The sequence below is a fragment of the Antedon bifida genome, chromosome 7 (genome assembly GCF_963402885.1).
Source record: "Antedon bifida chromosome 7, ecAntBifi1.1, whole genome shotgun sequence".
NCBI lineage: Eukaryota > Metazoa > Echinodermata > Crinoidea > Comatulida > Antedonidae > Antedon > Antedon bifida.
In genome coordinates, this window is record NC_136232.1 from 11,900,176 (window position 1) to 11,915,511 (window position 15,336).

The 15,336-nt window shown below is 35.1% G+C and overlaps 2 protein-coding genes and 1 pseudogene across 4 annotated transcripts in view; 1 reads left to right on the forward strand and 2 right to left on the reverse strand.

Annotated features, from left to right (window-relative positions):
- Positions 1-2,552, reverse strand: part of LOC144847582 (tubulin alpha-1A chain-like) — a 66,829-nt gene extending 64,277 nt beyond the window's left edge. For both annotated transcript variants that reach the window (XR_013613756.1, XM_078704016.1), the window contains exon 1: positions 2,385-2,552. Coding sequence is in view for 1 of the 2 variants with exons in the window: in XM_078704016.1 (XP_078560142.1) it covers positions 2,385-2,387 (3 nt within the window). In the remaining variant the exon portion in view is untranslated. The remainder of the gene's footprint in view (positions 1-2,384) is intronic.
- Positions 2,553-3,772: 1,220 nt separating this feature from the next.
- On the reverse strand, positions 3,773-8,252 carry LOC144848268 (tubulin alpha-1B chain-like; annotated as a pseudogene). Its single transcript, XR_013613838.1, has 3 exons — positions 8,021-8,252; positions 5,126-5,274; positions 3,773-4,744 (listed from the first exon to the last, which is right to left on the reverse strand). The product of XR_013613838.1 is annotated as a tubulin alpha-1B chain-like (transcript).
- A 1,641-nt stretch (positions 8,253-9,893) lies between these two features.
- Positions 9,894-14,088, forward strand: LOC144848913 (uronyl 2-sulfotransferase-like). Its single transcript, XM_078705865.1, has 8 exons — positions 9,894-10,047; positions 10,828-11,045; positions 11,346-11,489; positions 11,830-11,909; positions 12,135-12,267; positions 12,473-12,570; positions 12,884-13,047; positions 13,394-14,088. Exons 1-8 carry the CDS (start codon positions 9,894-9,896, stop codon positions 13,552-13,554), a joined length of 1,152 nt encoding a protein of 383 aa, XP_078561991.1. The 3' UTR covers positions 13,555-14,088.
- Positions 14,089-15,336: the final 1,248 nt, after the last annotated feature.

Below are 15,336 nucleotides of genomic sequence, written 5' to 3' on the forward strand. Positions count from 1 at the left end.
AATACTCTATGGCGGTAGAGTAATTGACTTCCTAGTTTGGAGGGGGCGCTTCTCCATGCTGTGAAATGGCGTCGCCCAGTTTGACCTTTTAACCCTGTACTTCCGATACTGTGTTTTGAATGCAAATTGAAGAACAGGAGATTCTTGTGTTATAAGTTCTTTGATAATACTGTTGGCTGCTATCGCGTTTTATGAAACTTGACCTTTTATAATTAATCCGTATTCACACCAATGTTTGCGATTGCTCCTAGACATTCCCAATGGTTGCTTCCCATTTTAATCAGTTTGTGTAAATCGATACATATGATTAGTAAGTTTAATCGTTTGCATCCGGGTCGGATATCACGAGCTTTTTCTACTACAAATATAATCCGCAGGGATTACGTCATCGATACACGGATCAAATAAATCCCTTGGTATTTTATATTTTACCTTTTTAATTTAAATATTACTGTGAACCCCTTTTGTTAAATCATGGAGGTTTTATACCTCCATGGCTAAATGGTTCGAATTAATGCGATGGACCGAATGTTCGATGTATGACGTAACTGTCATCGGTATAAGAATTGGTTATTACCCTGTTAGTGTTAGTTAGTGTTAGTTAAAACTGATTAAGCCTGCTTGTCGTTATATTGTGGGTATTTGGTGCAAGTAAACCCCTGTAGTGATTGAACAAGACCATGATTTAAAGTAATATTTGATTTTTTTTTTTAGAGAATCCGTAAACACCAAGTGGGCTTTTCCATTAAAAGATTAAGCCTGATTAGCTAACATGATTTCACACTAGGCGAGTTGTGTGTTGATGTATGTTGTTGTCATCCATATTCGCAGTGTGACCGTGCTCACAATCTATGCCGAGTCCCATTTCACACTAGGCGATTTGTGTGTTGATGCATGTGTAACGGCCGACTGTCATCCATTCGCAGTGTGAACGCGCTGTCGTTTCACAATCTATGTCCAGTCCCATTTCCAATCTCATTTATCTTCAATAATTCATTTAATAGCACAATGATATTAACTTTATTAACTGAAAATTGTTAATATTCCTATTCTACACAATTGTTAATCGGTTTAAATTTAACTAGTTACAATAGGCCAGCTATATTAATTATTTTGGATTAACCTAACGCGATCCGCTACTAATTCAATTCGGTCGCCTTGTGTTTTCGTGTTTATTTTTCCACTGTTTTTATATTCGCATTCAAATTAATATTAAATTACCAAAACTTTAAATAAAATATATTCATCTATTAAATTCATAATTTAAACGTTCTTAACTTCAATGTGTGGCTGTATGCCGTGATGCATAATACATGTACGCCCTACATGCAGACAATGAGAACTAGGCCACTTTCAATTATGAAATAATATGCAATATGAAATATATTGTGATGCATTTAAATCATGGAACTATGGAACTATAATATTATATTATAGTTCCATGATTTAAATGCATGATTGTTTAACAGAGAACGACATTATGGTGATAATGTATATGCCCTTATTTGATGTAACCATCCAATGGTGTACCATACAATGTGCTCTCAATTCAAGACTAATTAAAAGTAACTGGCTAAAGGCAACTTTACACAGACGAGCCGCGGTAACGGTAATAAAAATATAGAATCTATGTTTTTCCTTATGACCCTTACACAACAAAACGCAGAGCGGACGGGCGGTTTCCGCTCAGGATAGATAAGATTCTAGTACGTGGGACAAGCTACGCGGGTTTCCGCTTACCGCTTTACTGTGTAAATTGGCCTTAAAGGCGCGACGACAGGTCACTACTAATCCGCAGTACACTAAATCTAACTCTTCCCTGATCTAATTGATAGGGCTGATTTGTATTGATTCATTCAATCAATATTTTCAGAGATACAGAACCCATTTTCAGCTAATATTTCTCCCGTTTACTCCAAATAACATTAATTATTAATGTTTGCATAGAAAAATAGAACTATAAAGCTATTAGTCGTTGAATTGTCAATAACATAGCTAAACGCATGATGATTAGCAAACAAATACAGAAACAAGCCTCACTTTAAACTAAAAGGCATGGTTACAATTATTTTTTTTTAACGGAAAGGTTTTTTTTTTTACCAAACCGTTGTCGAATACTAACCGATCACTACGTGCTAATCAGCATATTGAATCTCATTATGAATAAAGCTAAACTCCGGATGAGGTACAATACCGTGTTCAATTTATAATTTAAATTGAACATTAATGTTTGAAAACAACAAAAAACATTAATCGCGTCAAATCTATAAATTTAACCATCCCCAACTGTCAAAATAAATCCTGAAAATTTAAAAAAAATCAAAATTATTTATAATAGGGCCTATAGCTGAATAAATAAACAATAATATGATAGAAATACTTACCATTTTAAAAGTTTAGAATCTTACAATGTTACGTTGTGAAATGAAAGCAAAATGTAAGGCGTTGCCTTCTCCAATGTGATGCGTGGAAAGAGCACGGTTAATATGCACGCCTGTTTCAATCTACAACCCGATAGCATCGATTCGTAGTCCACAATGCGCATGCGTTAGCTGATTTACTAGAATACTCCATGCTAGGATTGAGGGTGCGCGAAAATAAATTGAATACAAAATTCATCTATACAGTAATTATATTGCCATTTTCTTTGATATGTGGAAATGAATGAATAAATCTGTTTACGTGTGTATCAATCAAATCAATCTCTTTATTCATCAAAAACAATACAATGCAATAGGCCTAGTTTTATTTAACTAAAATGTTTTACATTAATTTTGGCATATCTATTTTTTTTTGGCAAACTTACATGGTAACATTAACTAGTACATGCAATTATTTTTTTTACAATAATAGATTCTGTTATAATGTATGATATTTTAATTCCTAATGCATTTAGAATTTATAATTAATATATGTGCGTTTGTCTCTGGAGGTGATTGAAATATTCTTCTAATATGACTCGATGAGTCATCTGCTTGAAATATTCATTAAGATCTGCGTTCACACAGTGATACAGAAGATTACGCGAGCGTGCAAACGTTGTTATTGATACGCGACGTGTAACGCGGTGCTAGGTAAAACGTGATGTTCATATTGAAATGAAATCTCGTCAATTACAGTACCTTACGATAATCATGTTGACAACAAATGTGATTCATTTCGCACTGCAGATGAACTGTAATTAACATATTGTACCGTATGTAGTTTATAGTCAAAGCTTATGTGGGAAGCGCGGGATGCAGCGATTAAAAAGACGAGAAATCAGACCAGAAACAAGATAATATTAATGTACTATGTTAGGCCTACACACCGGTATTCATAGCGTTAATGATAATTGTATCTGTGTGCCATATGTTAAAGTACTCATGTCATTGTATACATTATGTTGGAATGCTTTAAATGAAGTTTATTTCAAATATCATAATGGAGCGTCGAATGAAGTTACTCATTTCAATATTGGAGAAATTATTGAAACAAATAATTCCTCCATGATTAAACTGGTTAACTTAACGATTGAATCATCAATGCTAAAGACAAATTAATTCTCATAAAAACATTTATTAAACATAAAAACATTTAAAACTGAGTTACAAAAATGTTATTATAAACAAATCTATAAACATTGAATGTTCTCAAATTGATTAATTCGCTTCACATACAATCATACATTATTAATTTTTTTTTATCAATGGTCAACAATACAATTATTTACATATTGATGTTATACTAGTATAGGTGAATTTAAAATATTGATAGCACAATTATTAATAAGCTAAAATTGTTCTTCACTACTTGATTCATCAGTATCCATCATTATTTCTTGGTAATCTTTTTCTAAACACGCCATGTCATATCGAGCATCAGTAAACTCGCCTTCTTCCATGCCTTCGCCAACATACCAATGGACAAACGCGCGCTTCGCGTACATCAGGTCGAACTTGTGGTCAAGGCGTGCCCAGGACTCGGAAATGGCGGTATTATTGCTGATCATGCAGACGGCACGTTGCATTTTTGCTTGGTCGTCATTTGGAAAGTTTGTCGGAGTTTGGTGGTTTATACTAACTTTAAAACCAGTTGGACACCAGTCAACAAACTGAATGTTCTTGTTGTGTCTTAAGTTAGATACTGCAATATTAACGTCTGTTGGTACTACGTCACCACGGTAGAGCAGGCAACATGACATGTAGTGACCATTCTGGTGATTACATTTGACCATTTGACTATCTTTTTCAAAACAGTAGCTGGTAATTTCTGGGATTGAACACGTTTGGTGGAAAGATTTCTCTGAAGATAATGTTGGTGCAAAAGCTGACGAAACGAAGTGGATTCTCGGAAATGGAACTAAGTTTGTTTGGAGCTCACTCATGTCAAAGTTCAAAACTCCTTGGTATCTTAACGAAGCGGTTATTGACGATATTGTCTGTACAATCAGACGATTTAAGTTCAAGTAGGATGGCCGCTCAATGTCAAGATCTCGCCTGCAGATCTCGTAAATTGCTTCGTTGTCAAATACGAAAGAACAATCACTCTCATCTACGGCCGACTTCATCGAAAATACGGCATTATATGGCTCTACAACAGCGGTTGAAACGAGAGGTGACGGATGAATGGAAAACATGAACTTGTTTATCTTGGAAAATTCTTTAGAAAGCTCGTCCATTAGCAAGGACGTGAAGCCGGAACCTGTCCCTCCTCCTAAACTGTTGAATATTAGACACCCTTGCAAACTGCTGCACTGGTCGGCCTAAAAGATAATATTAATGATAAATTGAACGTAAAAATAGAATTAAGAGACTACAGAGATGCATCATTTGCTTTAGACTAGTATCTAATCAAGGCATTAACACAGGATGCTGAGATCAAAAGGTTTATCTGTGGCTGCGGCACGATCAGTTCCATACTTCTTAGCAAACACCGCGCGCCGAGGAGAGCATGTACATAGTAGTACCGTTTGTGCACCACTTGTATAATTCTGAAGAGAACTGGTAAGTTTCTCAACGTTTCGATCAATATACTATGATCTTCATCAGGAGTGAGAACCAAAAAGTCAAGGAAACTTTTTCTGTTTCCAGACAAGACAATTAAAAAATACGTTTAAGCATCAGGGAAGAATAAAGAAACTTACCAATTTTCTAACTTGTTCCATGACGTCATCGATAACGCGTTTTCCCACCGAGTAACGCCCTCTTGCGAAGTTGTTGGCAGCATCTTCTTTGTCGTTAATCATTTGACGTGGACTGAAAAGACGTTTGTAACGTCCGGTTCGAATCTCATCTATTTCACAATAAAAGAAACAAACATTTTTTTTCCACTTACGATTAAATCAAGAACCATGGTTCTTTAATTTATTCCAAAAACGTTGTAAAGCTCAAACTTTATGTGACAAAAAAAATGTGGTGCCCATTTATATAGACGGGATCCAGTCAAGTCGCCCCAACGCAAAGTCGCCCCATACAAAGTCGCCCAATACAAAGTCGCCCCATCGCAAAGTCGCCCCAAAACAAAGTCGCCCCGGCACAGTCGCCCCATCGCAAAGTCGCCCCATTACAAAGTCGCCCCATCGCAAATTCGCCCCATCGCAAAGTCGCCCCAACGCAAAGTCGCCCCATCGCAAAGTCGCCCCATCGCAAAGTCGCCCACGGTTTTAATCATATTGGTTGCGTTTGATATCGATTGCGTTGTTACTTTGGTCGCGCTAAATGTCGTATACATTATAATGTTTATCCTATTATATACATAATTTGTGCTTTAATTTTTATTTTACAGGTTTTAATGGAGTGATGTGCTTTTTAAAAATCATTAAAAAAATAGTCCCTTGTTTGAAAGTTCTAAAAAGATTATCCCTGATTTATAGTTTCGAAAATGTTAATTTAATATGATTTTAAAATTAGTTACCAGAGCCACAATTACGAATCTTTCTTCAACCTACGCGTGGATACCAGCTAACTTTTTAGGATAATATAATAAATGTATAAATGTGTAGTAGGCCTTCGTATAGATTTACAGTAGTTAAAACAATAACATTAACAGTGTTGTAAGACAATGAGTGTTATAGGCTACTTATTGATCATTTTGCATTTATTGACAAGTTATGTGTCTTAATTTTATAATGACTTTTCAAAATGAAGAAAAAAAAAAGGATTTCATCGCCGATATGATTGTTTTACATGCAGGTATTTTAGTAAAATTAAAACGCTACATTTTGACCATGGAAAAACCATCGTACAGTATCGTGTGCGTGTTTTTTTAAAAGGGGAATCCCCGATGGTCAGCAGAAAGACGTAGCAGCTGTGAGGAAACAGATACCAGAAGGCGCAGCTCCGATTGGTTTCAGAGAATGTTTTAGATGGCGAGTCGCCTTTTATTCAACAGCACAATGATAATTTTACTGAAGAAATTCTTTTCAACCCTTTTGTTTATAGAACATTCTAATTATCATGCCTAACAAATATCCTCATATCGGGTGTTTATTTAATTTTAAATTAAACAAGACAGTGAAGAGGCACGGAATAATACGTACACGGACGTACGACGAATACACACACGCACGTCATCATTTACGACATATAGTGGTGATATGATGCAATTTTATAATGGATATAATGATGGGATTGCCTTTCCAGGCTTACAATCAATGTTCATTGTATTATAATAGTAAACTGAATTATAAATAAATTGTTTTACGTAATTTGTTGCATATAAAATAAAAGACACAGACGTAGCCTACGTTTCCTATAAAATATTTTACATTTAAATAATTATGTACTGTTAAATGACATTATGCTGGATAATACTATAATCTTAAACTATGTTTACAAATTATTAATATAGGCCTAATAATAATAATAAATATTCATCGACCAAAGTAAAAATAATCTAGATCGTATAACATCATTTTATCGCGACCAAAATTAAACGCGATCGATTTCGAACGCGACTGATATCATTGTAAAACTCCGGCGGGGTTTCCCCATCTTCAGATGGTGCGTTGTAGTGCGACAACGGCGGAGTAATTACGGGGGTTCCCTCTGGTAAGCTAGCACGTTAGTGCGACCGCGGAGTGATTAGTCGGGGGCTTCCTCTCTGATGATGGGGGTGCGTGCCGATCGTGTGACCTGAGACTACATGGCGGGGCTTCCCCTTTTATGCCTACACGTTCCGTGTTATTTTGTGTATCATTGCGACATTTTACGCACTTGTAAACTATTTGTTAACGTTTTGGGGCGACTTTGCGATAGGGCGACTTTGCGATGGGGCGACTTTGCGTTGGGGCGACTTTGCGTTGGGGCGACTTTGCGATGGGGGCGACTTTGCGATGGGGCGACTGTGTCGGGGCGACTTTGTTTTGGGGCGACTTTGCGATGGGGCGACTGTGTAAGGGGCGACTTTGTATGGGGCGACTTTGCGATGGGGCGACTTGACTAGCATCCATATAGACATGATGATGTCATATAACTACCATATTACTACCATATTTGGGCATATCGCCACTATATTTGGGCACATCACACTTTTGTTGTCAAGCTAGTTTGATAGTGTAGACAGAGCTTATTAGAAGCCTCTTAATTATATAAACAAATAAATAAAAAACTGAAAAAAGGGCTAAACTCAAAGAAGGAACTACCAATCAAGTTGCATTTGTTTGCAGTATAGAAGAACAATGTTTACCTCCATGTTTGCAGTAAGCCCAAATATGGAGGTATACCTCTATGCCCAAACTAAACTTTAGAAACATTTTATAGAGAAAACCCCAAAAGAACACACAATATTATGAATTAATTGTAAAAAAATGTGATGCAACGTATAAATGGTGTAAATTGTTTAATGTAACGTTTCTATGAAAATTTTAGTTTTTATACATTACCCTTTTTAGATAAAAAAAAAGAAGAAAGTATTGGTGTACACCATGGAGGTTACCGTACGCTAAATATTGTGCAATAATTGTATATTTATTCATAAGCTATTTTTTAAGAAATAAAAGTAGGAAGAACTCATAAAAGACAAAAAAAAATAATGTTACCTATAGCAGTTGGCTCTAAGTCAACGAAGATTGCTCGTGGGACGTGTTTTCCAGATTCTAGCTCGTTAAAGAACGTTTTACAAGATGAGTCGGGTTGTTCTATAGTTGTTGATTTTCCTCCATTCGCGTCTATACCGTGCTCAAGACAATACAACTCCCAGCATGCATTGCCTGTCTGCACCCCGGCTTGCCCAATGTGAATAGATAAACACTCACGTTGAACCTATCAAATAAATAACAACAAAATTGTAAATTGTGTTGTTTTTAAAATTTACATCTTTATTTTTTATATGGAGCCTGTTCAGTACTATACTACATACTACTATCTATACTATACTAAACATATAACAAAAACAATAAAAAGAACAATAACTTGAATACAAAAATACAATAAATAATTGTTTGTCTGTTAAAAGAAATAAATTTATTTTGAGATAGTGTACGTGTGAGTCAGTACGAAACTTGTTAACCCATTACATACAAAATTTAAAAAATGTTTTATGCTACCGCAAACCTGACCTAAAACATCGATGGGTAAGTGCTGTACAATACTGTTTTAAGTATACTGTACTGTATTAAGTACTGTATTAAATATTGTATTAAGTACTGTACTGTATAAGTAAAATTATTGCATACATACCATTTTGTATTGAAGAAACTTTTCTATAACAATCTCAATATTATGTGTCTACTTCATAAAGTCCACGATCATAATAACGAAATGCTAAGTAAGCCTGCAATATATCCAATATTGCTATCTACTTCCTGTTAGTTTTAAATAAAGTTTACTAGTTCAATTATGTAACACATAGACGGTCTTTATTAAGCTGTTACAAATTGTTAATTTACTTGTCAATCAAATAAATTATATCGTATCCGGTCGTTTCATCATGGACCAAATCAATTTTACATGATATCAAATAGGTTTCCGGTCGTTTTGGTTCAATCACGGAATTTAATAATAATTATTATAATATTATATTGGTGTCGTCACTTTTATAACAGTGACAATTTAAAATAAATGCGAACATACAGAAATATATATCAAAAGGAATTTTACATCTTTTGTACCGTCACGAAAAACAATTGACTGATTATTTTTAATTTAAAGATGTATTGTCCCCCTGAAAATATAATTTTTAACGAAATTTTTTTTGAATATGCCATATTAATGTAACATAATAGTTATCCACTTTGACCAAAAATTGGATCGAAAAAAAATGTATTTACCTGAAAAAAATGTAATTTAAAACAAAAAATGGCCAAATTGGCTGCCAGCCAGTGGGTTTTTGGTTGAATTTAACCATTTATTTAGTCAATTTATAGGTGAAAACATTGTTTTTTTTTCATTTTTTTTTCTATGGAAGTGATTAACTTTATTAAAACTACAAAATAACATATTCAAAGTCTGATTTAATTAATCTTCATTTTTCATGTCTTTGGGGGGGACAATACATCTTTAAAGGACACTACAAAAAACATGAATTGTCCCCTTCATAAGGGCTTTTGCGTGTGAAAAAAAAAATCAAAAACAAATATACCAAAAAGAACAATGATAACTCAAGAAACTGAGCACTAAGGGAAATTAGTGAAAAACCTTTAACAAACAAAACCCCAAAAAACAATCAAGCAACATACTCTCAGATTTCTACCGTCTAGTTTGCCAGGCTCGTGGTCATACCACGAAGGAGCCTCCTATATTATAACTGCTTATTTTATTCTTATGTATTGTCAAACTGATTAAAACTAGGGACCCTATAGATCCATGTTTAATCGATACGGTACGTTAGATAACCATTGTCGTGGTTTTTGAATAGCTATTGAATCGATGACTCTAAAGACACTCGCATAGAAATAACTACTGTGATACGAAATGGACAAACTATCAAAGATTGTAATTTTGTTGGTTATTTATAGCATTTTTCTGAGCATCGGATATATCAAATATTACGGAGAACGACCAATCAACAAGCTTCCAACAACATCATGTTGCCGCTCAGACTCTAATACGACGTCAGCTAAAAAAGGTACATGTATAGGATTGTACGGGAGAGGAAGTTATGAAACATGTTTGGTCCATGGTTATAGCATGGAGAAATAAGTTTCTCCATGGTTATACCATGGACCTATAAATTATAAACTAATTTATAGGTCCATGGTTATAGCATAGTGGACTACAGTACTAATCTTCCCTTTATTATAGGATGGTAGTCATGCGTTACTGCTTTGTTATTACGTCACAGTTCTGTTATTGGGAATCCAACCAAGGAGTTTACCCAATAACAGTAAACAGTACAAAATATAGTAATGTATGCCTCCTGCGTACATTAGTATCTTTTATGTACGTTTCTGTTTAAGATTTAGCATTTTACTAATATCAGAATTATTAGATTCACTGTCAGGCTAGAGGTATGCCCATCGCCCGATTGACTCTTATTTTCTTGTTTTTTGTTTGTAGGCCTAATTTTCACCGTTATTATGGCAATTAGAGTTACGAACATGTATTTACTTTACTTTGATCCAGCCTCCCTAATAGTTTGCATACAACGTGTTCTTCTTTTTTTATTATGGCGGTCATGTCCTGTAATTGTACTTGACGTGAATAGCCATTCATTATAGCTTATTCAAATACATAGGACTACGTACCTCAATAGACACTATACCCTAAGCAAACAATTTGTAAAGAGAGATTTATTTTCATATACCGATTGGCAAACGTAGGCATAACAATGGTTTTTGGCTTGTATTATAATTGTAAAGTATACTGTAATGATGTATGGTATTTGAATATGATTTTTATTTTACAGGGAAATTGTTTCTCGATAAGAAATCAAGTGACATGAACAAGTTTATTTTGCCAATCAAATCAAACTCGAAAAACAAAAGTAGTATGCCTATTATTACATCAAATAATGGTCGAGGACGAAAGTTTCCTAGGAGGAAAAAGAAGAGATTTTTTTATTGGGGAGAATTAAAACAGACAATGCGTTTTCTACCTTTAGGCAGCACATTTGATACAAACACGGTGAGTTGTATATAAGAAAGTATGTAATGATTCCAATTTGAATTTTATTATATACTGTATAATGAATTTAGGTATTACATCAAACGTTTTACAATTTTTAAAGAAATTGATATCTGCCTTTGCAAGTTTCTTGCTGAGTCGTCCAAACCTGCTACAATCTTGCTTGGTGACTGTACTGTGACGTCATTCACAGGTCTGTCAAACTTCCTAGCAGAAATAAAAACAAGAAAACAATGTATAAATATTACTATACTATAATATATTGTTAATTCCTTAAATTATGTCTATCTATATATCTAGGGTGAACGAGTAATCTTCAACCGAGTACCTAAGTGTGGAAGTCGAACTGTTTTAGATATTTTCAAATATTTAGCGAACAGAAACCAGTATAATATGATAAGCTCTACAATATATGGCCCTCTTCATCTACCAGAAAATAAAAAGGTAATATTTTAAATTTGATTCAATTCAATGGTTCTTTTGTCTTTTTTTTTAAATTCTTGTGAACTCATCTATATTATTAAAAAATTATACCTATGTCGGCAAACGGTTTTCTTGTACGTTAACGCCACATACTAATATAACAACTAATATAAGCCAGCCGCAATGGTATAGCGCTTTGATTTTGGACGATTCAACAATAATTATTACCTAGGACGACGATGTAAGATACAAAAGTCTTACATCAAATTAGGGAGCACACGTATCATAGGTCATAGGTCATATTACAGTTAAGGTTATTTAATGTTGATCGATTTTTGTTTATCTATTTGTCACAATTTAGGCTTTGATAAAAGAATTAATTCTGGCGACGGAACCTCCGGTTTTGTTCCAGCGTCATATGCATTTTTTAAGTTTTCCAAAGTAAGTAGGTACCATGCACTCTTGGGCCTGGTAGATACTGAATAATTCAATCCGATAATTAGCTGTGTCGATCGTGTGTGCGTGCTGTGTTGGGTGGTGGCTTAGGCTGTTATGAGGGAAGTCAATTAGCAAATGCATGCACAGTAATGTATCGACAGTAGTCCTTAGCTAGAATGAAAAAACACATTTTTTTTATGGTTTAATAATTAATTACCTTATCCATAGCTCATCAAGAGTTAGATATATAAACATTATTCGAGATCCCATAGAGAGGTTCATATCGGAGTACTACTTCATACGTTTTGGCGACGATAGAAATCCTATGAACTTTGTGGGTACAGATGGAGAGAAATTTCAGGTAATTCTAATATTATTTATTTGATTGGTTGTAATTTAGACCAATCACAACGCGATGGATTATCCGAACTGTGTAATTGGTCAATTGCGTTGCGCGTACGACATTGCGTTGCTCAAGTAGTATGTTACGCCGTGTGTGCCAAATATTTTACGAATATTAAGCCGAATTATGAACTTAAGAAGTAAAGTGTATGACTTACTTACAGACCATTAACGAATGTGTACTAAAGCGACGTCCTGAATGCTCAGGGAATAGACTTCAGTATATAATTCCATTTTTTTGTGGACACAGCCCTCAGTGCAGGTAAGATAGATAATTTTCAATATTGTTTATTGAGTTGTTTTAGGTTCTTTTTTTTATTCTTTTCTAAAGCTCTGTCTACACTATCAAACTGTATGTGACAAAAATGTGATGTGCCCATAAATGGACATAATGATGTCATATCACTACCATATTTAAGCATATCACTACCATATTTGGGCACACTTTTTTTGTCAAGCTAGTTTGATAGTGTAGACACAGAGCTTAATTAAACAGGGGACATACCCTGCAGGGTGTTTACGTTACGTAACGTTTACGTTATTTCTGACTCAACGATTATTATTTTTTTTAACAGTTTGTTAAATAGTTCAATTCCTTTGGAGATGGCTAAAGCTAACATAGAACGAAGCTTCGTAACGGTAGGATTACTAGATGAAATTGAAGACACATTTGCTGTCCTAGAAAAAGCATTACCTCGATTATTTCAGGGGGCTACTGCTGAAATTGTTCGACGCCAAAGTATGTAATCTCAAGTATATTATAGTTAAACAAGTATGATTATTTTAATTATGACGATGGTTAATAGGAGGATGGCGTGCCTTACTTAAAAGTGTGGTTCCCACTAGAGACGTGACGCGCGCAAGGACCGAAAGCGCAAAATAGTAATTTGACTAATCACAAGCGATGGATCCGAACTGTCGCTTGCGATTGGTCAACTCGCTTGCGTTGCGTCTCTCTAGATAGTGGCAACCAATATTTATAAGTAACGTCGTAATAGGCACCTTGTAGCCTATATATAATTATTTCTGTTCAATTGCATTTCAACATGTTAAGTTGAGTTATTTTTATATTTTTTTTTTTTCAGAGCAAAAGAAGAGCAAACAATTTCAAACGAAGTCTAAAGTAATGCCAACAGAGGAAGTCAACAAAATTATATTAAAAGAAATGTATTGGGAATATCAATTATATGATTATGTAAAAGAACGCTTCAAAAATCAGAAGAAAACTCTGGGTATCAAAAGGTGACTCAGGGGATATGGGTAATACCGCATGCTAACGCATGCGCAGACTCTCTGAATCGAATTTGATTTACCGGATGCTGATCCTAGTATGAATGATAATAAATGTGATACCGTATTTATTCGAATAAACGGAGAGGTTTTATCCGAGGGATGCGTTTATTCGGGGGAGGCTTTTATTTTTTGGGTGTACTGTGTACTGTATAACATGTATAATAATAAATACCCATTAAATACAACATAAGTGATATCGAGAAGTGATAAAATACAGTAAAAATTGTATTGAAATGCTTGGTGTACATCATGCCAATCAATAACTTTTACTACAAATAGAAATGTGTTCTAATACAATGTTGTGTATATGTGAATGTGGTGGGGCGTTTATTCGAGGAAATATAAAGGCCATGGGATTCGGGTAGCGTTTTATTCGAAAAGGTCGCCGATCGTATTCAAATGAAAAGAGAAATCTTCAATGCAATTTCTCGGATTGTTGATCTGAATTACGATTATAAAATTGTGCGGATTATAATACTAATCTAAACATCATAGGTGAATTGAAATGGAGATGCACCCAAAGAAGGGAATTATTATGGGACACCGTCATGAGCCTACTTGTTTACTTTTGTCCACAATGATTTCGTTATTAAAAAAGACAATAAACGTTAAATTTAATCAAAAACCCTTTGTCTTTCAGACAATGAACTTCCAGTTGTCTATTTTTTAAATGACATTTTTATTACGCACAATTTTTTTTCGAACTAATTTTTGGTCGAATTGCTGTGAAAATGGACAAGAATTCAGGACAGGTTTTCAATTGTATTTCAGAGGGACAAATCTTTAAATTTTTAACCGGCAGTAATCAATAATTAAAATAAATAACCCAATTGTTTTGTATTAATTGATTGATGGCCACCATACCTCCTGTATAACTTAAAGTGAGTGAGTGGCCGAGCGGTTATGACAGTGGAACCGTAATTACGTAGCCATAACATCGGCAAGGGTTCGAGGCTCACTCACTCCATGGTTCTGGTGGTAGAACGAGTCTTCTCGGATAAGGACTATAAACCGTAGGTCCAGTGTACACATAGCTCATGTGCACTTTAAAGAACATAGTACATCTTTCGAGACGAGTAGGGGGTTACCCCGGTGTACTAGTCCCCACAAACACAACCACTGTCGTCACACACAGCCACTGTGCAATTAATCAGAGACTAAATATCATGCATGCATGCAATAGCATGCGCACAAACCCTGCTTGTTTTGATCCTTAAGGATCGTTAAGCAGTATTCCGAAAGATGGTGGTGATGGTTCTGGTGGTAGAACGGATAAGGACTATAAACCGTAGGTCCAGTGTACACATAGCTCATGTGCACTTTAAAGAACATAGTACATCTTTCGAGACGAGTAGGGGGTTACCCCGGTGTACTAGTCCCCACAAACACAACCACTGTCGTCACACACAGCCACTGTGCAATTAATCAGAGACTAAATATCATGCATGCATGCAATAGCATGCGCACAAACCCTGCTTGTTTTGATCCTTAAGGATCGTTAAGCAGTATTCCGAAAGAAGAAGAAGAAGAAAAATGGTTCCAAAAAAGAGAGCGAAGTTCCACCACCTCAACACACGTACGTAGTACCAAGCTTTAATGATTTTGCGCCCTCTATATTAAGTATCTGCATAAACTTTTTACCGTGTACGAAAACAGAGCATGTGCAGCTAGCTAGCTAGCAGACAGTACGAGGCAGTCAGCGTGGGTGCTGGTGGTGTGTGCAGTAAGAGGGCCT

Bases quoted from the DNA above. Each gene is read 5' to 3' on its own strand.
- LOC144848913 (XM_078705865.1), top strand. From the start codon at position 9,894: ATGGACAAACTATCAAAGATTGTAATTTTGTTGGTTATTTATAGCATT. The intron at 11,046-11,345 runs GTGAGTTGTATA...CTATATATCTAG, and splicing joins GCACATTTGATACAAACACG to GGTGAACGAGTAATCTTCAA. The intron at 12,268-12,472 runs GTAATTCTAATA...ACTTACTTACAG, and splicing joins CAGATGGAGAGAAATTTCAG to ACCATTAACGAATGTGTACT.